Raw genomic sequence first — 22025 nt, 5'->3', positions numbered from 1 at the left:
CCTATACAGAAGTCAGGCTAGGCTCGATCAATCGATTGCCGCATAGTTGATGCATCTCCTGATACTTTCCCCGGCATGCCGTATCGCCTTTGTTCAAATGACAGGAAGCCGAGTTTAACAGGTATTTTCTTCTAAACCATTCAAAATAACAAATGGTTTTCAGGATAGGGCAATTATTGGGGGAGGGTAGAATAGATTTTTTTGTTAAAATTTTTTAGTGTTACTTTTCCTTTAAAACAGGACAGAGAAGGCTATTCCAGCTATCTGCTATTTGTTTAATACAGGTAAATGCTTCACATCTATGAAACTTTGGCTCATTTAGAAAGCAAACCCATCAGTCATGTTGTCTGACTGCACTTAGTTTGATTTTGGAGGCTAATCAGTATGCCCACAGACTAATCAATATTATGTTTGGCCTGATATTTTGGGGATTAGACACTGCTAATTGACTAAATTTCTGCTAAGTTGAGATGCCATTCTTTTCCCTTTTTTGAATGTTGACTGCCATTTATTACAAGCCAATGTAGTTTTGTGTTTTGAGGAACCTGTTATCCATAAAGCTCCAAATTATACCTGTATCTCTGATGCTGTTGGGTGCCCCTCCCATAGACCAGTGCCTGCTTGCTGATAGCATTTACACTTTAGAACTGGCTCCTATGTACAATTAAGAAAACTTGGCGTCTATGTATAATTTAAAGAGCTTCATCTACCAAACCACTGCAGCACCGGACTTGCTGCCGAGGCATAAATATTAATCCCAAAAAGGAGCTGCTAGCTGCAATATATAGTACCAAACTAACAAAAAATGTTTTCAGTACTAATGTACTGTACTACTTATTAGTATTATAACTTATAAGCTTAAATGCCCAGGTCATGCAGCAGTACAAGTGCAGGTATACAATTTAATGCACGTGTAATTTGGTGTCAGTTATTGTTGGGTCTATGAGTGGGGCTATTATAGTTTTTCTGGGATAATCTCTTTTATATCCCTATGGCCAGTTTTCTGTAAAGAAAATGACAAAACAACAAATAGGGGTTTAATTTTTATATTTTTGTCTTACAATAAACCCATAATGTATTGATTTCTTGGGGCTCAATAACATTAAAGTGGCTGTGGGTTTTAAAAATAGAAGTGGGTGGATTTTGGATGGTATAGGTCTAGTTTTGTAGAGTTTTGTAAATTAATTAATGATCATGATGCTAAACTAATGGCTTATTTGAATGAGACTGTTTCAGTTTAACAGATTTCTTGCTACCTGTCCTGATATATAGATAAATTGTATGCCACTCCACAGCAGAAGATGTGAAATAGATTTCCTTGATATCACAGTGTTCTCTTGCCTCCATTTCCTGGCAAATAGCTATTGTGCCCTTGAACAAAATGATAAACAACGCACTAGAAACTGCAGTTTTTTAAGTATCCATCACAAATTTTGGAGAGTAATGATCCCATGTTGAATCTTTCAGTATTTTTGACATTAACACCAAAGGTGGATGCCGTGAAAATATTTTTTCAGTTGTATTGGATACTTCTTTCTTCATTAAAAACATAGTCTCTTTTTGGAGTTGTTATAACTTCAAACTGGTTATTCTGGTAAGGGGATTGTAGACAGGATTAGCTCTCTATATCCATCGGTATTCAGAACATTTGAAAAAGGAATCTATGATGTGAAATATTGTATACATTTTTATTGCAAATAATGTTTAAATATATTTGAATAAAATAAGTTTTCAATGTGATTGTGCTCTGTTGTGCATGTTTATAACATCTGTGGTGATGACAGGTTTTTAACAATAGATTACATTATGTAAGTGATTGGCAGTTGAGTTAACACGGGATGATTCTAGCTGTCAATATCGGCCTATCGATGGGCTGCCTGACCGACATCTGGTCTGAAATCGGCCAGATCTCGATCGGGCAAGTTTGATTTTTCATTGGATCGCCTATACCCGCCGGGAGAAGATCCGATAGCTTAGTTTGTAGGGCCACCCTTAGGCAGGCAATTCAGTAATGTAGGAAGGAGCATGTGAGAGGTAGCAGTCGATTACTTATAGTAAAAGTTACAATGTGCAAAATGGACAGTTCCTTCAGATTGTAATGCAGGTTAAGGGGTCTCTGTACTATTTAGCAACCTCTGGAGTCAGAGCCACCTTAGCAGTACTTAGTGCAAGGTCACTGACCTTAACTGTCAGGCAAAGTCTAAGTTGTTTACTGTGGGGCTCCTTTAAGAAGGGATAGAAAATATATAGTAAAAAAAAAAAACATGTAAAGCACTGCAAGAAGTTATGGCACTTTATTAACAATAATTACAAAAATTACCTCAATCAATACATTATTATTTATTTTATTTTTTTTTACAAAAAAGTTAAACCAACTTTTTTTGGTTATCCTGCTGAAATGTCTATTGAGAGACTACTTATAAAGCTCCAGGTGTCTCATATTTAATAAACATGCATGAACTAAATACATGAAGATGTCTAACCGTAAATGTATTCTTATACAGTTAGTTGCATATAAACATTGTTTTGGTAAATAAAAGGACACTGCAAGGTACATGTTACAATAATAAGATTATTTAAAAATGTGTCTGTCTGTTCAGGGTTTGTTTTTTAGATAAAACAAATACTTCAGTATGGTTACATTTATATTCATTATGCTCCCTCTGTGGACTAGTAGTTATTTTCATTATACTCTATAATGTTTGAAGTGGCTTATGTGAATATCACTTGGCTTTTATTCATGTGAATTGAACGTTCTTGATTATAATTATGGCATCTTAGCTAGTGATTGTTGCACACTGTGTGCTTATACTGACATATTTCACCCATGCCATTATCATGGAAGTACAGAATTACAGTGCTAAGGTTGATAACATGTTCATTTACATAATGCTTATTTAACTTTTATTTACTCTGTGGGCAATTTAAAAAAAAAAAAAAAAAAAAAATTGTGTTAATCAATGCAAAAAGCCTTGAATTCTTGCATATTCTGATGTGCTTAAAGACACCCAACCTGTTAGCAATCTACCAGTTCAACCTTTTCAGGGTGAGAATACTACACCTTTACAGGAGAAGTAAATATTAATACACTGGAGTGTAAAAATGTATTGTGCAACCCCCCACTGAGTACCACCATGTTAACTACAATTACCCAAATATGGCACATGTGAGCATAGTAGAAGACTACTGTACTGCAGGTGTCTGTCCTACTGTACAACTAAGTACTGGTGCTCCAGCTACCTTAGTTGTTCAGTGGCAGTGAGCCTGCACAAATTTTAGGGTTACTCAGTTGGAATTCTTGGTCCCTGCCTTAATTGATTAATTGATTATCTAAGCTTATTTAGATTGATTCTCTTTTTGTCATTTACAAGTATTTATATTTTGACTGGGTTTTTAGATATTAGCAGTTTTATACAGTTGTATACCGCTAGGCAGACTTCAGTTCAGTAGCTCAGTAGCTCTCTTTTTTTAAAGGAAAACTAGAGCTGGGCGGTATGACCAAAAATTTATATCACGGTATTTTTCAACATTATATCGGTGTCACGGTATTTGACGGTATTTTTTTTTTCATGCATGATTAGGTGTTAACCCCATTTCCTAATAAATTAGAGAATAATTACTGCAGTATTGAAAATCAGAGTCAGGCAAGCGAAGGATCAGCAACAGAAAGTCGTAATGTAAATCAGGCAGGCTTAGTTTCCCAGGCAAGGCCGCAGACAACATAGCACAGGAGGTGGCGTTTGATAGCTTTAAAAACCCCCCACGCACGTGCAGAACCGGCGCCGTCAGCGCGTTGCGGACGTGCACACTTTGACATGTACGTGCGCTTTGACGTGCGTGCGGACAACGGGACGCGCGTGAGACCGGGCCGCACGGGTGAGTACCCTGACACCCCGGTATTGCGGTATCTGAAAAATGAATATAGTTTTAGAAAAAAACACCGGTATTCGGTATTAAATGGTATATCGCCCAGCCCTAAGGAAAACTATACTCCCAAAATGAATACTTAACCAGCAGATAGTTTATATTATGTTAAGTGACCTATTGAAGAATCTCAAAAGGAATATGTATTTAATCAGTAAAAATTGCCCTTTTACATCCTCAAGCATTCTTGAGGGAGGAAGGGAGGGGGGAGCAGGGAGCAGGAGAGGGCTGCATGTCTCTGGCACAGGAAAACAAAGAGACGGCAAATCCTGTTTCTTTTGACAGAGAACTCAGAGCAGCGTTTTTATGAGTGTTTATGGCTGTTTTTACATAGACCTTTCTGTTAAAGCTTACTTAGTTTTTACCTTTCCTTCTCCTTTCTATTCAGGAGTACCGACTACTAAAAAGTATATTTTCTCCTTTTATTGTGCTTTTGCAATTATTCATACTATTTATGCTTCTATAAACGGCAGTTCAGGTGATAAACATTTTAGCATTTGTTTAGCACATGCTGGCTTAGTAAGAATCTTCATGAAATAAAGCGTGCACACACTCATTTTTTGGGAGCAATTAAATCCATTGCCTGCAATGCACAAGCAGGGGAAAGATAGCTGATTGCTAAGCATAACAGGGCGACAGTAGGCAGATGGTGATTGCAGGTGCTCAGTGCAAATCTGCAGACTTCAGATTTCTGGTGGGGGGGGAGGTAATTGCAGACTGGCATTCACTTTGTAGATACATGACTTGCAACCTTTACCCATCCACATCCCACATGCAGACAAATAAATGATACATTTATAGTACAGATATGGTATTGGGGATTGAATTATATAGTAAATGCATGTATATATTTATTCATTTAGGACTACTTAAGCAGCACTGTAAAGCAGACATATAACTAAAATTCATGGTGTTTTATATGAAATAACTAATATTAAAAGTATGCAATATTTCACAGGATTCATCAGAAATGAAGGAGAGAGATTCATGCGCAATACAATTAGCTATGGGAAAAAATTGAAATCCTAGATTTACTAATACAAACTCTTCAGGGTGTTTACATTTGAGGGTGAAAATGTGTTCTGCACTGAGTCAAATTTTGTGGCCGAGTGAATCTGATTTTCTGTTGAAAGGAATGCCCAGGGTACTTAGTTGAAGTGCCGGCCATACACGCATTAATAATATTGTAGGAAGCCTCGTTACATAAGATATTCAGTGTGTGTATGGCTGCTTGAAGAGGCGACCGGTATAGCAACAGGCTGCAGATAGCGGTCGACTCGTCAATCGGCCAGGTTAAAAGATTTTGATTGAGTGCCATTGAAGGTGCCCGAGCAAAATCTACGTTCAGGGCTGAATCGCCAGGTGGAGGTAGAACTTCTATTGTTTCTACCTCTATAGCTGACGATTCAACCCTGAACATCCAATGGTCGCATGAAAGATCGAAATTGCTATGTGTATGGCCACCTTTAGGGTTGCCCTTTCACAATGTAGGCTCACAGTTATGACCATGTCCCACAGGAGAAGCACAATTCTGCTCTGGTCTGCCTCTCTCTGTTTATAAAACTGTGGTTAGTTTTACTGTGTTCCCAATATTGGCTGTTTCAAAACACTGTTATTTGCACTGATTATTTTTTGCTGTGTATAAGAACTATGGCAAATGTGGAGAATAGTCACCCACTATAGGTCCCCTCTGTGACCGGTGACTTATTTGAAAATGATTTCGCACTGGCACTAATGTAAATTTCCAGTGAGAAAACATACATGGCACTTCGGTTTTGCAAAGTAGCCCAAAGTTTTCTCGCAAGGCAACTTTGGGCTGCTTTGCAAAGCTGAAGCAACGTAATTACACGTGGTAGAGGAGATTTATGGCAGTCTACTAATCTCCACATCTGCCATGTCCATCTCCACTGAAGTGTGCAAGGCAATGTGGGAAATTAAGCAAGCTACTCCTTCATTGTTTCAATAATACATTTTGTCAAAGCCAGCAGTGAGGTCAATACAGCAATTACACTAATGGTGGCCAAAAGGCAGATCTACCAATAGATTTCAAGATGAGGACCAGTAGATTACCAGCATCCTTACTTTCCATATTTAGATTTTTTTAATGGTTTAAGAGGGTGTTGTACAGTTAAATATAATATGATCTCTCCTTGTTATGAAATGAAATTACGTTTTGCATGGCACCTTAACACTTTAGATGGTAGACTATGATCCAATAACATCACAGATTTTGGATTTACAAACAAAAGCGGGGAGAGTACAGAAAACAAAAGGCTATACTCACAGCTATCTCAAAGGGTGTTCTGTAAGTTCAAACACCTACTCATTGGGAACAGGTACAAATTTATAAGCATTAAAGTACATATTATCACTTTGTATTTTTGCCTATATTTCCACAGTTTTCAGAGCAAGTGCAGAATACTATTAATTTAGAATTAAATAAGAATAATTAATGAGGTTGCCGTCTTTCTCATCTTCTGTGCAGCGTATTTACCTGGCCAGATTGTGTTAGCTGGTAGAGACAGATTTGGCAATACCTTTAGATTTATTTCTTTGTTTCTCCGATATGAAGGACAGCACGGCGAGTCCCAGAAGTCTCGATGAGCAGAGAATACATGCAGCTCTGGGTTATCCACATCCTATTCTCTGTAGAGCTCATTATGGTTGATTTTCAGGGAAGAAGGCTTGACTGGACTTGAACAGCATGCTGATATTCTGGAAGCTCTTATAAGCAGGCTTTATTTGCTGTGATATATGATAAACTTTGAGGTGGAGGACTGGATGAGACATTTTAAGTTACAGGAATTTTTCAAAAACCAGCTTTCCATGTATACAGATTGCTTGTTTCTTTTGCCTGGCAAGGCTATCTGTAACTGCTGAATTTCTAATGTGTAAAATAGAGAGAATTAACATAGTAGCATTGCATCTATATCTTCATTTTAAAACAGCACAAATACTTTGCTTGATCACTTTTAATGTCACAATGGATCCTCGGGTATAAACCTTTTAGTGCTATCAAAAGCAGATATTATTATTAAGTTATATAATTTGATAATAACCCAGTCTCTTGGCATGTGTCATGTATATTTTTGTGTATGTTGTGTATTTAGGCTTTTCAAGCTATGTTGTCATCCTAGATAGGTTGCAGGTACCTTCACATGTAGGCAAATAAGGGTCATTTGTATAGAGGTCAGAGTCAGATTGCAAACACTGTACCTGCATCCGAAGCCATCAGATGCATCTTATAATGTCAGAGTGCTTTGGCTGCAGGTGTTGTGTTGGTATTAGGACACCATCCTGACACCATTGTCCACCTCCGCTGTGTTAATAGGATCTCCATGTTTAAGATGCCTTCATCTTATCAGGAAATTAATGTACCTTAACTGCCAATAGAAAATCATATGTGTATATGCTGTATTTAAGACAAACAGAACCCTAATTTTACAAGAAAGTTCTCAGGATCCACTTTTTTTTACCCAGTGGTGTAGATATTTAAAATATCCTGGTGGGTGCTTTGGGTCACTTGTCCTATGCACTGCTGATATATGTAACATTCTCTGCTGCTATGTATGTTAGTGCCAGCAGCTTTGCTATGCTGGTGAGCAGTGACTTAATACATTTTTGTATTGAAAGAATAGATGGAGTTAAGGAGCTAGAAAAGGAAGTATGCACATAATCATTAGTGAAGAACCTAAAAGAATGGTAGCCAGGACTGAAGCGATTGAGGCAGAGCTCTCCCTGTTCTGGGATTTATCCAGCCTTATTGAGTCTTGCTGTAAGAAGTGTTGCCAGCTGTTCTGCTTTTCCCTGGATCATATTTTTTTTTTTTGCTCGAGACAGCTGTCTCTGGAAGTCTGTATGCTTTCCTTGGACACTGCATTTTCTGATTTTTGTGTTCCCACCCCCATTTGTAAAGTGTATAAATATCAGATGAGAGCAGAAAATCACGTTGATAGTTATATTTTAGCACATTTACTTAGCCCCTAGGCTCCTGCTAATCAAGGATGCACTCCTTTTCATTTTAAAAATTCAGTGCTGCTATTCTAATACCTTTATAATGTGGCTGACATCTCCTTCAGTTGTCCAAGTTATGATCTTCCACTTTTGTCCTTACCTATAACTTCCCAACGCACATCTTCAGGGCTCTACCTTATTTTAGATTTTAGCCATTTTACCTGTATCTACCTAAAAAATGTAATTCTTCACTTTGCAGTCTTTGGGTTTACCGTTAATTTAGCAGTAAACATTGAGAAAAATGTATTGGTTTCAGATATTCTGTTTATTTGCCATACGTTTGGAAAGTTTATTTGCCATACATTTTTATGAATAGAAATATAGGCTGCTGTGCTTTTGTTATATATGTACCTCAGCCAGGCTCTCCATTTAACTGCGTAGATGGCTAAATTGGTTGGCATCAATGCTTTGTTAATGTAGGCATTTTGTTAAAATTATATTAGGGTTTACTGCCATCCATTTTGGGCCATTTTGTAATTTTTGGTTCAGATAGATTTTGGGGCATCCATATTTCACAGGGCCCTCCACTGCAGCTTTAGTATATTATTTATAGTTTCTGTTTTAAAAACCACTAAGCCTTCTTAAAGGAATACTGCCATGGTAAAACATGTTTTTTTCAAAGCGCATAAGTTATTAGCGCTTCACCAACAGAATCCTGCATTGAAATCTGTTTTTTTAAAAATGCAAACAGATTTTTTCATATTTAAAGGAATACTGTCATGGGAAAAAAAGTTTTTTTCAAAACGCATCAGTTAATAGAGCTTCTCCAGCGGAATCCTGCTAGCCATATTCTTCATTTCCCAGGGTGCCACAGCCATGTGACCTGTGCTCTGATAAACTTCAGTCACAGTTTACTGCTGCGCTGCAAGTTGGAGTGCAGCCAATCAGCAGAACAATGGGAAGGTAGCAAGATAGCATCTCCCAGTAGATATCAGAATAGTACACAACAGTAAGAAATCCAAGTCCGGCTTGGGACTCCTCCAGTTACATGGGAGTAGGAGAAACAATAGGGTATCTGAAAGCTGTTTTAATGTGTAGTGCTGGCTCCTTCTGCAAGCTCAGACTCAGGCACAATGCACTGAGATGGCAGCCTACACACCAATATTCCAACTAAAAAAATACCTTTGTTGGTTCAAAAATAAAATGTTAAATGGCAAAGTGAATTATTTGCTAAGTAAACAGTGTCATTTTGAAATAAAAAGTACACCATAAAAATCATAACAGTATCACTTTAATTTTGAAATTTCATATGGGGCTAGCCATATTCTCCATTTCCCAGGGTGCTACAGCGATGTGACCTGTGCTCTGATAAACTTCAGTCACAGTTTACTGCTGCGCTGCAAGTTGGAGTGATATCACCCCCTCCCTTTCCCCCCCAGCAGCCGATCAACAGAACAATAGGAAGTTAGCAGCTCCCAGTATATATCAGAAAAGCACTCAGTAGTAAGAAATCCAAGTCTGAGTTGGGACTCATCCAGTTACATGGGGGTAGGAGAAACAATAGGTTATCTGAAAGCATTTCTAATTTGTAAAGCTTGCCCCCTTATGAAAGCTCAGAATCGGGCACAATGCACTGACATGGCTGCCGACACACCAATTTTACAACTAAAAAAAATACATTTATTGGCTCTAGAATAAAATTTTAAGAGTGAATTATTAGCTATGAAATGGTGTAATTTAGAAATAAAAAATACACCATAAAAATCATGACAAAATCCCTTTAAACGTAGCCTTTGTCAAAGTAAACGGGGTAGTGAATGATGTCTTTAAACATCCAACCTTATTCTAGTTATCAATGAAACAAAAAAATAATGCAGAATTAGAGATATGATAGATGCAAATAAAGATAATAAATAAAACAATGTAACAGTTGGAAATCAACTCCTAACAAAATAACAGGTGTATAGTAAATAAGGCATAACCGTGGGTCCAGTAATTTTACATTGTCAAGAGGCTTTTTAAGAAAGCTATCAAAAGTTAGTAGTTAATACTCTGCTCACCTTTCAATGCATATCACTGAGGGGGGTGCTCTTCACATGTTAGCCTTTAGAAATAAAGATTGATTGTTCGTAAGTAAATGAGATTGGACCCTGTGACTTTTGCGGCATGACAATATTATATGGACTGCCCCTATTGTTATGTGCTGACTGATATTGACTCTGTGTGTGTGTAGATATACATACACACTGTGATTGCCTTCCTGTTAGATATGTTGCAGAGCAATAATTATTTATGAGTCTGCAGAGTTGGCCGAATCCATGGTCCTGGCCGAACCGAATCCGAAGTCCGAATCCTAAAAATCACATGACTTTTTGTCATGTAAACATATTTACGGTTTTCTGATATTTAACCCTTCCAAAATCTAATTAGCCTAATCCTTTACAAAGGATTCGGGGGGTCGGCCGAATCCAAAAAAGTGAATTCGGTGCATCCCTATCTTAAATATATTCTGCCAATTCAACACATGTATCAGGTTGTTAAATTTATAATAAGTTTCCTGGCTGTAAGGAACATTTTAATAAATGGGGAAAATATTGAACAGTTGGAAATCTCATTTCAGTATATATAAAATGAACCTTTAAATAAAATTGTAAAAGTGATCAGTGTAGCACTTTGAATACAATGAGTACATTCATTTTATGTTTGAAAACAGAGCCAACAATTTTCTTTGAACGCTGACTTTGTTCATGACGTCTGTTTTATTAATTATTATTTTGACATTTTTCTTTTAGCTCCAGAAAATTAGATGGCTACGCCAACAGATCCGGGTGCAATGCCTCACCCAGGGCCTTCACCAGGGCCAGGACCATCTCCTGGTCCTATTCTGGGTCCTAGTCCAGGTCCAGGCCTGTCTCCAGGATCAGTGCACAGCATGATGGGGCCAAGTCCAGGCCCACCTAGTGTTACCCACCAGCTCTCCAACATGGGCTCATCAGATTATGCACCAGAGAGTATACATCAGATGCACAAGGTAATTCTGAAATAAGATGAGCCTTCACCAGAAAGACGCATTTAGCTACAGCGAAGTTAAATTTATGTTTTACATTTTATGCAGTTTTGTTTTTAGTCCCGCCACAGTCAAAACTCAAAATTTCCAGGATTTAACAGGTTTTTTTTTTTCACAGTCCCTTGAAGTTGTTCTACTGTATATGTTGCTATTCCAAATTGTCACTAGGCATTTACTTATTTAAAGGGGTTGCTCACCTAAATTTTAGTATGACATAGACATTGTTATTCTGAGACATTCTCCATTTGGTAGTTTTTCTTAGATCTAACTTAGCCACACCTTTACACACAAAGTCAGATCTTTTGTGCTCTTTTAATGTAATTTTTTCTTTAAAAATATTGCTTCTTCTAGGAAGATGTTAAGCATAACGCGTGTACACAATAAATGATATATGTTTTCTCCTTACAAATACAGATGTCATGTTCTTGCCCTTTCCAGCCAGGCATACAAGAGGGCTAAAGATCAGAGTACAAATGCCTTCCCTACATTAATAATAAAAAAGCCAGACACATCATGAAAGCCAACTTCCCTGCAGTGTTTGTTGGAACATGTCCCTCTGTGTTCAGATTAATAAAAGAAACAGCATCTAGTGTAAATGGAAATGGTAGACTGTGGAATGCTGAATGTTGTTCTTGTGCCTTGAATAAACTGATCTTGAGTTGACATTTAATTAGCTTGTTTGAATTTCCAGCAACCAATGGATAACATGCATGAAAAAGGAATAAGTGATGATTTGCACTGTGGAACCCTAAAAAGTTCAAGCATGAGACCTCCTCACACAGGAATGGGACCCCCTCAGAGCCCTATGGATCAGCACAGTCAAGGTATTTGTCCAGGCAACAGTGACTTTTTAGAGAGACCAGGGGTGTTACTGAGTAAAAGACAATTGATTTGAGGGACTTTTAAACAGTTATATGTATACTGTCATCAGAGCCCAAATCAGTTTAAAGAAACAGTAACACCAAAAAATTTAAGAGTTTTAAGTAAAAGAAATATAATGTACTGTTGCCCTGCATTGGTAAAAGTTGTGTGTTTGCTACAGTAACTCTACTATAGTTTATATATAATAAGCTGCTGTGTAGCCACGGGGGCAGCCATTCATAGCAGATAAGGGATAAGCTCTGTAGAATACAATAGTGTTTTATCTGTTATCTGCTAAGTGCCTGTGCCTTTTCTCCTTTGAATGGCTGCCCCCATGGCTACACAGCTGCATTCTTTATATAAACTATAGTAGTGTTTCTGAGGCAAACACCCCAGTTGTACCAGTGTAGGGCAGCAGTACATTATATTGGAATTTCTTTCATACACTTGAATTTTTTGGTGTTACTGTTCCTTTAACATTTGAGGCAGAACTGTTTTGAAAAAAGCAGTTGTAACATTTCCTTATCTCCATCTCTTCTAAAAAGTCTTTTCTGCATTCTTTTTTTCACACAGATTTTCTGTCATCATGATCTAATTGCTTGTGTACTCTGTGGGATTGATTACCTATGCGTAAACTTCTGCTGTAATACATTGTATCTAAAATAAGTTCAGTAATTAAAATACACAGCAAGATACTTTGTTTTTCATAATCACAGTATATGGTTGCACACAATTTTAACTGTTCATTGTAAAATTGTAAAAACAAACAAAAACACTAACTTTGATATTCATTGATTTTCAACTAAAAATGGCCCTTGATTGCCAACCACTGCAGATGGCAGGGGCTCATGCTGCTGTGCTGCTGCATTATCATGAGGCAGCCTTACTCTACATTGCCATAGTGATGCACAAACACCACATATATACTGTGTTATAAGACATTGTCATCACAGTGCATATGTTAGTGATAATATCTTTATTATAGCATTTTCTTAATGGGGACATAACCCGCCACATTGCTAACTTTTTACTTTTCTGAATACCACCAGGTTTGCTAATAGAAGCCTGTAGTGTGCTATTTGTGCACAGCAATATCACAGTGCTGTCAAACTGTCTGTGTTTTAATGTTTTCTCTGTCAGATTTATGGGCTGTCAAGCAGATGGCATATCATTAGATAAGCATTTGTACTCCTGTTTTTTGGTGGCTGGTAGTGGGGGGTTCCTCGTGAAATTGATATTTGCATGCCTTTTAAATTAGGATATTTGCTAAAAAAAACTTCCCAATTCAGATGTAATTTGTCGAATTTTAGTGTTAAAGGAAAAGTAACACTAAAATTTTTTAAGTAAAAAATCTATTCTACCCTGCACCAATAATTGCCCTTTCCTTCAAACCACTTAGTATTTTGAATGCTTTATTAGATAATACCTGCTAAAACTTGGTTTCCGGTCATTTTGAAATAAGGTGATACGGCAAAGGAAGGAGCAGCATCCACTATGCGATGATCGATTGATTGAGCCTAGCCTGACCCTTCCTATACAGAAGAAAGGCTAGGCTCGATCAATCGATCGTCGCATTCAAAATACTAAGTGGTTTGCAGGATAGGGCAATTATTGGTGCAGGGTAGAATAGATTTTTTACTCAAAAATTTTTAGTGTTACTTTTCCTTTAACTCACTGCAAAAATGTTAGTTTACAAGGGGAATGCATTTCTGGGAATACGGGACATAATTTTGTGCTGTGTTCTTTGTATTCTCTGAGTTTCATTTTTTTTTCTTGCTGGCTGTTCCTGCCCATGCCTAAATATATAATATGGGGATTTGGCAGAATCCAAGCCTTTTTTAGATTTGGGGGAATCTAGCTGAAACGAATCCAAACTGTATATAATGTAAAAAATTTGCTTTGCACATTGTGCGTGCATCGGCCATTTCCTCTCATGCGGCAGCAGTTTCTAACACAGCAGCGGGTTGGATTTGGTTCTGTTCAGATTCTGCCCGAATCCGTTAAGGAGGATTCGGGGATTTGGCAGAGTACCAAAAAGGTGGGTTCGGTGCATCCCTAATTTGTTCACAGTAACATCCTGCATTTTGTAATTGTTACTAGTCTGATGTGGGAAGGCAGTCGTGGTAGTTTTTTTCTTATACTGATGAAAGATAGGTACCAAGTTGGAGAAATTTGCTCCATTTGTTTGCACTTACTAACTTTTTACAATTTTTAAATGAATATACAATGTTTTTATATATTTTGCATGGTTATTCCTCTGAATACTTTGTTCATCTTTGAAACCAACCCTCCTTTTACTTCTCAGATGATTAGTGAAACATTTTCATCAGCAAGTTTAGCTATTGACATTGATGAGCAAAGTAGTTTGATAATCGTCATTAAAAGTGTACAATAATTTTAAAATAGTATTATTTTAGTTATTTATTTATTTTGCATTATAGGGTATATGTCTCCACATCCTTCCCCCTTGGGAGCACCTGAACATGTGTCCAGTCCAATATCATCAGGAGGTGGACCAACACCACCACAGATTCCACCAGCTCAACCAGGACTAATGATTCAGGGAGAGCCCCAAGTTATGAGCCAGCCTACTCGCGGGCCCTCAGCTTTTAGCCAGGTTCAGCTTCATCAACTACGAGCTCAAATTTTAGCTTATAAAATGTTGGCGAGAGGACAGCCTTTATCTGAAAATCTGCAGCTTGCGGTACAGGGAAAGAGAACTCTTCCTGCTGTTCAACAACAACAACAACAACAGCAGCAGCAACAGCAGCAGCAGCAACAACAGCAATCCCAACAACAACCCTCTGCTACTTACAGCAGGCCACCTAGTAAGTGAATATTAACTTTTATATATTGTTCTGAGTTTCTGGGTCTTCTGCACACAAAATAGTACCTCTCATATAAGAGAATGGAATATATAAAATTACTGAAGTTTTTCAGACTTCTGGATCACAAATCTGAATCACAAGTTCACAAATCAGTGTAGTCTGAAAGAGGCCTAAGGATTATTTGTGTCTACTGTATCATAATTTCCAAATCACCTGCTTTCATTTTCACAAATATGTGATTTTATATAACAACAGTTTCCTGTACTTCAGTACTTGGCCAAATCTATAAATTGTGGATTCTTTCCATCCCTGATAAGCACAGTCCTTTTACACTTGTCACATGTGTAGTTAATTTGTAAATTATCCTAGTCCACACACAATTTAGTTTTTTTCTAGTCCTTTTGTTTTGTTTTGTGCTCCTTCCTCATTATTTTATTCTTCGGGTTGCACTTAGCTTCTTTATTGCATTTGGCCACATGCAAGAGTTGTAGTTTCAGTGCATCGCTTGTTGTGCTTTTTAAGTTTTATTGTCCATTTTTGTATTAATGTAATTTGAGACTATATTCCCCCACCCCCTTTTTTCCTTCAGCGCCTCCATTTTTATTTTTGTCTTCTTTGGGATTATTGCCCCACTGAGAAACATTTATTAAAGGAAAACTGTACCCCCAAACAATGTAGGTCTCTATAAAAATATATTGTACAAACTAGCTCATATGTAAAACCCTGCTTGATCTGTTGGTTAAGTATTCATTCTGGGGGTATAACTTTCCTTTAGTTTTCACTCTCCTGTAGGATTTCCTTGTATTTGGCACCATCTTTTTTTTTTTTTAAACGAGAAAGCCACTCACACAGCATGATGACACCACCATCACAGAAAAAAAATTCTATGTAAGATCTGTTGTTTGGTAAAAGGAGAGAATTGGCCGAATGTTTGAATACATTTGCAAAGCACTGTATGTTCCTGTTCACTTCTTTTTTTTGATTGACATACAAAATCCATTTCCTCTATTGTTGTTGCAAATAGAATAAAAGTATGTATTATTTTAAGGTATGGCAATGCATGCAATGCCTGTCCCCCCTGCTGGGGCAGGGCCAGCCCCCGGAATTACAGGCCATGTTGCTGGCATGATGCAGAAGCCTTGGGGAGAAGGTAAACACATATTTGTAATGTCACTAGTATTTATTACCAAAGAGTGTCTGCTACACAATGAATGGCTGTTAGAATGGCATTAGCATTTATAGCATACTCTGAATGTTATATGGCCATACAATTTTAATATTATGGAGAAGCTCTCTTCTGCAGAATCTGCTCTTACAGTCTAACTATAATATGAAATGGTGACACTATATGCTTAGTAAGCTGAGATCCACTGGATAGGATTCTTAGCTCTACAATATTAACATTGCATAATTCCATGTATCCCAGTTACAGATTGATTGTTTTTTTGTCTCTGTCTGTCTATTTTTTTGTGACTATATGTAGTTGTAAACCAAAACTGTATTTGTCATTTTCAGTTACATTTATCTAGCATTGTATTTTGTTCACATGTCCATTTGCACCATGTCAACTTATATATTCTGGTTAAACTATGATTAGCAGGACAAAGTTCAGATCTGAATGTTCCGAATGCTCAGCAGAAACTTGTGGTACCACCACCTAGTGGACGACCTTCTCCAGCACCCCAAACAGCTCCACCCTCTGTTTCTTTACCTGGACCTTCTGTACCCCAACCAACTCCTGGACAGCCTGCTCCAATTCAGCTTCAGCAAAAACAGAACCGTATTAGCCCAATCCAAAAACCTCAGGGCTTGGATCCCGTTGAAATACTACAAGAACGAGAATACAGGTAAAGGATTTTTAATTCTTTTTTTTATTTTCTCAGTTGTCAAATGTATACCTTTCTTGAGGGAGGATAAGAACTTTCACTGTAAGCAAGTAAATTAATAAAGTTAAAGAACACTTATGCTAGACAAATTATTTATGTTAAGTTTCTGAACATAATATAAGGGTTTATCATGTTGCTGTATTTCTTGTTTTCTATGTTTTTCTATGTCGTATTTTGTTATTAACAGGGCAGATCTACATTCATAGCAGATTATAGACCATTTAGTACTTGCTTTTCTAAGGGATTTATTACATTATGCAAGGGAGTATGGTTAAGGTAAATGGCATAATCTGAAAGTATTGAATATTACCTTCATAGAACATTCAAAAAGCCCCACAAACTAGCGTCCTGTGTGGGTCAAGTTGGGCAGACCCGCTACCCAACCCTACCTGCTCTACCCAAACTGGGGACTCGTGCTAACCTGAAGTCACTGGAAATCACCGGTGGGTGGGAGTGACACCATTCCCGGGGTGGACCACTTTTAACTTTGAGGAGTGGGGGGAAAGGTGAGGCTGAAGTTGGCCCAGGTACCCAGGCAGGGTACCTGCGAACTGCCCACATGTTTAGGTAATCTGGGTCTTTCTGCCCAAACCCTGACGGTTTTGCAAGTATTCCACAGGCACCCTTCCTGATGCAGGACTCTACAACAAGCAAAAGAACTAAATTTTTCTACTAGAGTGGGTCCCCACCCTAAAAACAATAAAAGATGCATTTCTCCTCTAAAAAATAAAGATGAATTTCTAAGCAAATCTGAAATATTAATTAATGTTGCTGCTCTGAAGTTACCACATTGTCTGTCTGCTCTTTTTAGAAAATTGTATGACCTACCAAAGCATGAAAATGTATCAATATATTCCATAAACAATCACCTTGAAATAACATTTAATATGATGTAGTGATACTCTAGGCAATTTGCCTTTGGTCTTCATTTTTCATTTTAATTTAATTATTTGACTTTTTGTTAGTTTAACAACACCTGTAAGGAATGCTTGTAAAAAGAAAGTAAGTCATACTTACTGTGCTCTTCCTTTCCTAGATGAACTCATTTACCTATTTATTGTTTTGCATGGTCAGACATGTAATGTATGTTCTGATATTAAATGTATTCTGTTTATAAAATGTGCCAGAGTTTCAACCTCTTAAAAGGAGGATTATATAATATGGTTGTATGGGCAAGTCAGCCTGTGTGCTGCCAGCTTTAGTGTGGATCCTATTAAATATGCTGCTGAGGTAGCAGTTAGTCATGCAGATTTTCATTAACCATTGCACCTGAGTGTGTTAGGTCTATTGAAATAACATAAAAGTCAATTTGAAGGTATCAGCCAATTACCTACTTTATATCTTCTCGTTACATACATGAGTAAACAATAGTAAGCAAGCAGTTGCTCCTTAGTGCAGGAAAGTGACGGTATACGAATTCAGCAGAAAAATACTACCAACTTTGCATTCTCTTGAGCCAAATAAAAAAACTTGTAGAGATGCTGAGTCTGACTCTTCTGTATGTAAATGAATTTGTTTGCGTTTTAAAATGCAAATGATCTTTATGCTGATCACCTCTGGACGTGCAGCCAGTGCACGGTGTTCACCTGTGGACAAATGTTATTTTTTCACTAAAAAAAAGTTAAATGCTTTGTAGAGCAGAAAGAGAATAAATAGGTATTTATGAAAGTCTTTTGCAACAACATGTGGCTCTTACAAAAATGAGCTAATGCTGTATGCACAGTCACTTGAGGTCTACATTTACTGACAGTCTACTGTTCACCAGTCCATATTTTACTGGCAGATCACTCTCTAGCTTTTAAGCAGTCTTTGGTTAACATCTAACATAGAAATGTAAGATCTGTGGAGCTGGCACTTTGCTACTAAAGTTTGGCATTGTAGATGTATTGATCTGTGTCACTTTAAGTATTATATATTTAGGTGGGTATTTTTGGGGTCTCTAGCTTACTACAGTCACCTGAATCCACTATTCATTATTTGTGGAGGTAATTCTACTGAATGCCACTTCATGTTGACCCATATTTATTTCGAAGAAGGAGGGGTCTGTGATATGGCAATATAGTCAAGATGTGCATTAGCTGCTCTAAGGAAATATGTTTTAAGAGATTTGTTTAAAGACTGATAAATTGCCACCTTTAAAAATAATACCGTTTAGGATGTTCTGTAGGGTGTCTGTGGCCTGGTCCGACTACATAGGAGGTTGAGGTGATGATGTAAAGAGGGGTGACAGGGAATAGAGCAGGAATTGATGGATTGGGGTAGAAGAAGACATTATTACAAATTTATTGGCAAGTACACTGCAGGTAAATTTGTAATATTGGCCCTATCTGTGCCTGGCAGCAACCTATTTAGTGAGTCATTTAAGTTATGTAGAAATTAGCAGAGTTGTGAACTGATTTAAATGTTGTTATTCAGAAAGGAAGCAGAATCCATTGTAGAGTCTGCCAGCTTTGCATAGCAGAAGGGTGGTTGCTGAGATCAGAATCATTCCATGTGCTTGCCTTTGTATAGATCCTATACAAATGCACAGAAGTGTTAAGACTAGGAAACACCAATAGTGACTTTCATCTATCTGTCAGGGTGCTATGAAAATAGCACTAACCATTCCTCACAGCGAAACTACCCAGGAAATTTTGTAGGATGTTGTCAGACTGACAATATAGCTACATGGCTATAAATCCTCAAGTTATGGACAGCACTCCAACCTCCAATCTTCTTAAAATAAAATGCCATTATTCACATAATTGGCACAAACCAGTTATTGCTTCTTTTATCTTAGGGGCTTTCAATGTCCTTTAAGCTGGCCATACACGCACCGATAATAGGTTTCGTACGATATTTAGTGCGTGTATGGCAAGTTGGCGAGTCGACCGATATCGTAGGAGGCTGCAGATATCGGTCGACTTGCCGATCGGCCAGGTTAAAAGATTTTGAACGGGCGCCATAAAAGGCGCCTGAGCAAAATCTCCCATCAGGGCTGAATCGGCAGAAGGAGGTAGAAATCCTATTGTTTCTACCTCCTTATCTGCCGTTTCAGCCCTGAACGTCAGTGGTGGATTTAACGATCTTTCGTGTGACCAGCGAAAGATCACAAATCGTCACGTGTGAGGCCACCTTAAAGCTGATGGCCCACAAAGTGATTTAGTCACCCGCGATAGATCTGTCAGGCGACTAACCGCTCCAAAAGGCCTTTCCAGTGGCAACAGTAGGAGTCACAGGTGGAAAGGCCTTTGCATCACTTCAGCTTTGTGAAGTCACGCAAAGTTGCCTGCAGGATGCGTAGGCCTTTCCAGTGATGAGTTCTGCAGCAAAATGCTAAGAATTGCTTTTCTGGGCTTTCACCATTAAAATATCAGAAAGTTTTCCTTTTTTTTTTTTTTTTTGTTATTATTATACATGTAGCTGTTTCTGGTGTCTGAGGCTATGATTACACTGAAAAGACTCACTGTTTCAGCTCTGGGGTGCGAGGAATTTTAATAATGTAATATAATGTTTTATTGAAAATATAGCATCACTCTAAGTAAAACATAAGCCACCCTTCACACAAACACCCTGCAGTATCTGTAATTAAGCTTTATTTGACTCTAATTTTAGCTGTGTTTGTATGTACCGCAAGGCAGATTTTATTTTTCCTCAATTAACAGCAGCCATTTTTATTGTGCATTTTACAGTTTTGTGAAAACCATATATTATTGGCCTGCTTTTAATTAGCAATCCATAACATGTTGTTTGTTCTGTGCAGCTAATTAAAACTTGGCCTTAAACACTGTTGAGAAAAACTGTATAACTAAATTAAATAATCAAATATGATTACTTTTTGTGACTTTATGAAGGCGGTCATTTATACATATATGCTTAGTGGAAAGTGCTTGATATTATTTATATGTCCCAGGTTCGCCTATGTTTACCATTTTCCTGCCAATTCTGCACTTGTATATATCCTGCATAAAAGTTTTGCATGATCTAATTGTGTGTGTGTGTGTAATTTGTTCTTACTGGTGGGAAAAAACATGGTATTTTGTGTTGATGTATTGGTTCTTAATGAGTACTTGTTGCTATTGTTGTTACTTGTTAATATATTGTTGATAATGGGAGCAACAGACAGTGTTTAAGTTAAAACTTTCAGTTGTTAAAATATATTGACATGGTTATAGTTGAGCCCTGCCAAGCATTGTCCTTTTGGGCTCCCTGTATCATAATTCAACTTAAATTTGGGAAGGAAATGGTGAATTTGAAGATTTACTGTATATTTCTTGTAAGGGGATTTTCTTAATATTATAATAAATTACTGCAAGTCTATAGGTAATAATTTAGGGACCACCACCAGCACATGTGGAAAAGGGTTAATCTGTATGGGATCCATATAATAACTCCATTGGCTTTGTTGCCTCTGGATCAGGACAGTTTGCCATCATTGATGGGACTAGGAGTTCTTCCTGCAAAAGACCAGTAAATTCTGAAGGAAAATGTAAGGGTATCCATCCATGAATTATAGCACAAGAGAATGTAGGTCATACACCAAGACAAAGACCCTAAACACATAAGTCCTTCTAGCTGTCGAGTTAAAGTTGTTTTGTAAACAGAAATCATCTAATATTTCTCCAAGCCACTGTGCAGAACTGAGGAACAGTTACCAGAAATGTTTTCTTGCAGTTATTGCTGCCTTTCTGGGACACACCCTTTACTGAAAGTTAGTGTTGACATACATTTGCCTCATGCTACTATAATTTTGCATAATTTTCTTAAATAATGTAAATAAAGAAGTGTTATGTTTTTGACTTAGATTCTCTTTGATTAGGTTCTCATTATCCTGTTTTAGGAATTGAGAAAAACCGGTCTCATTGTAGGTCATATTTATGATGAAATATTAAGTTCAAAATGGTACACAAAATGTCATGCACTGCTGTATTCTTTTTTTAAAGTGGACCTGTCACCCAGACATAAAAAGCTGTATAATAAAAGCCCTTTTTCAAATTAAACAAGAAACCTAAAATTTTTTTATTACCACATCCATACCTGTTATAAAAGCATTTAAAAATCCCAGCTGTCAATCATATATTGCCTGCCCCTCCTCTATGCCTTAGGCAGAGAGTTACTTTCACTTTCAATTCAGAACTTCTTAGATGTTGCTGGTCTCCTCACATTCCCCCTCCCTTCGCACCATGTAATTGTGTAACCAGTGCATGGACATGGGCATTAGGTCCCCCCATACTGGCACAGAAACAAGATTTTGACAGGATGCAATGCCTGCTTTGATAACAGTGTCCACAAAATGCTGCCGGCCTGCTTGCAGCAAGTGTGAATACCAAGGCTGAAGAATATAAGATTAAAATAATTTATATGGTGTAAGTAAAGTTTATTTTGCTTGACAAACACAATAGAAAACAATTTGTAATCTTTTCTTAAGGTGACGGGTCCCCTTTAAGGGCAATAACACATGGCGCAAAAGTCACACTACCCACTAAAGATCACTTTACACTGACATCAGTTGGAAGTGTGGAAACT

At 37.5% G+C, this 22025-nt stretch overlaps 1 protein-coding gene across 7 annotated transcripts in view; it reads left to right on the top strand.

The window, feature by feature from the left end:
- smarca2 (SWI/SNF related, matrix associated, actin dependent regulator of chromatin, subfamily a, member 2) overlaps positions 1 to 22025 on the top strand; it is a 111165-nt gene that overhangs the window by 17590 nt on the left and 71550 nt on the right. For 5 of the 7 annotated variants that reach the window (XM_031890702.1, XM_031890694.1, XM_031890700.1 and 2 more), the window contains 5 exons: positions 10671 to 10909; positions 11637 to 11769; positions 14248 to 14634; positions 15683 to 15784; positions 16232 to 16481. In XM_031890702.1, coding sequence (XP_031746562.1) covers positions 10685 to 10909; positions 11637 to 11769; positions 14248 to 14634; positions 15683 to 15784; positions 16232 to 16481 — 1097 coding nt within the window. In that variant the 5' untranslated portion in view covers positions 10671 to 10684. The remainder of the gene's footprint in view (positions 1 to 10670; positions 10910 to 11636; positions 11770 to 14247; positions 14635 to 15682; positions 15785 to 16231; positions 16482 to 22025) is intronic. The other 2 variants (XM_031890703.1, XM_031890707.1) reach the window with 2 other exon arrangements.

Source organism: Xenopus tropicalis, chromosome 1, assembly GCF_000004195.4.
Source record: "Xenopus tropicalis strain Nigerian chromosome 1, UCB_Xtro_10.0, whole genome shotgun sequence".
NCBI lineage: Eukaryota > Metazoa > Chordata > Amphibia > Anura > Pipidae > Xenopus > Xenopus tropicalis.
Note: the sequence above shows the minus strand (reverse complement) of the source record. Positions and strands in the feature narration are given on the sequence as shown.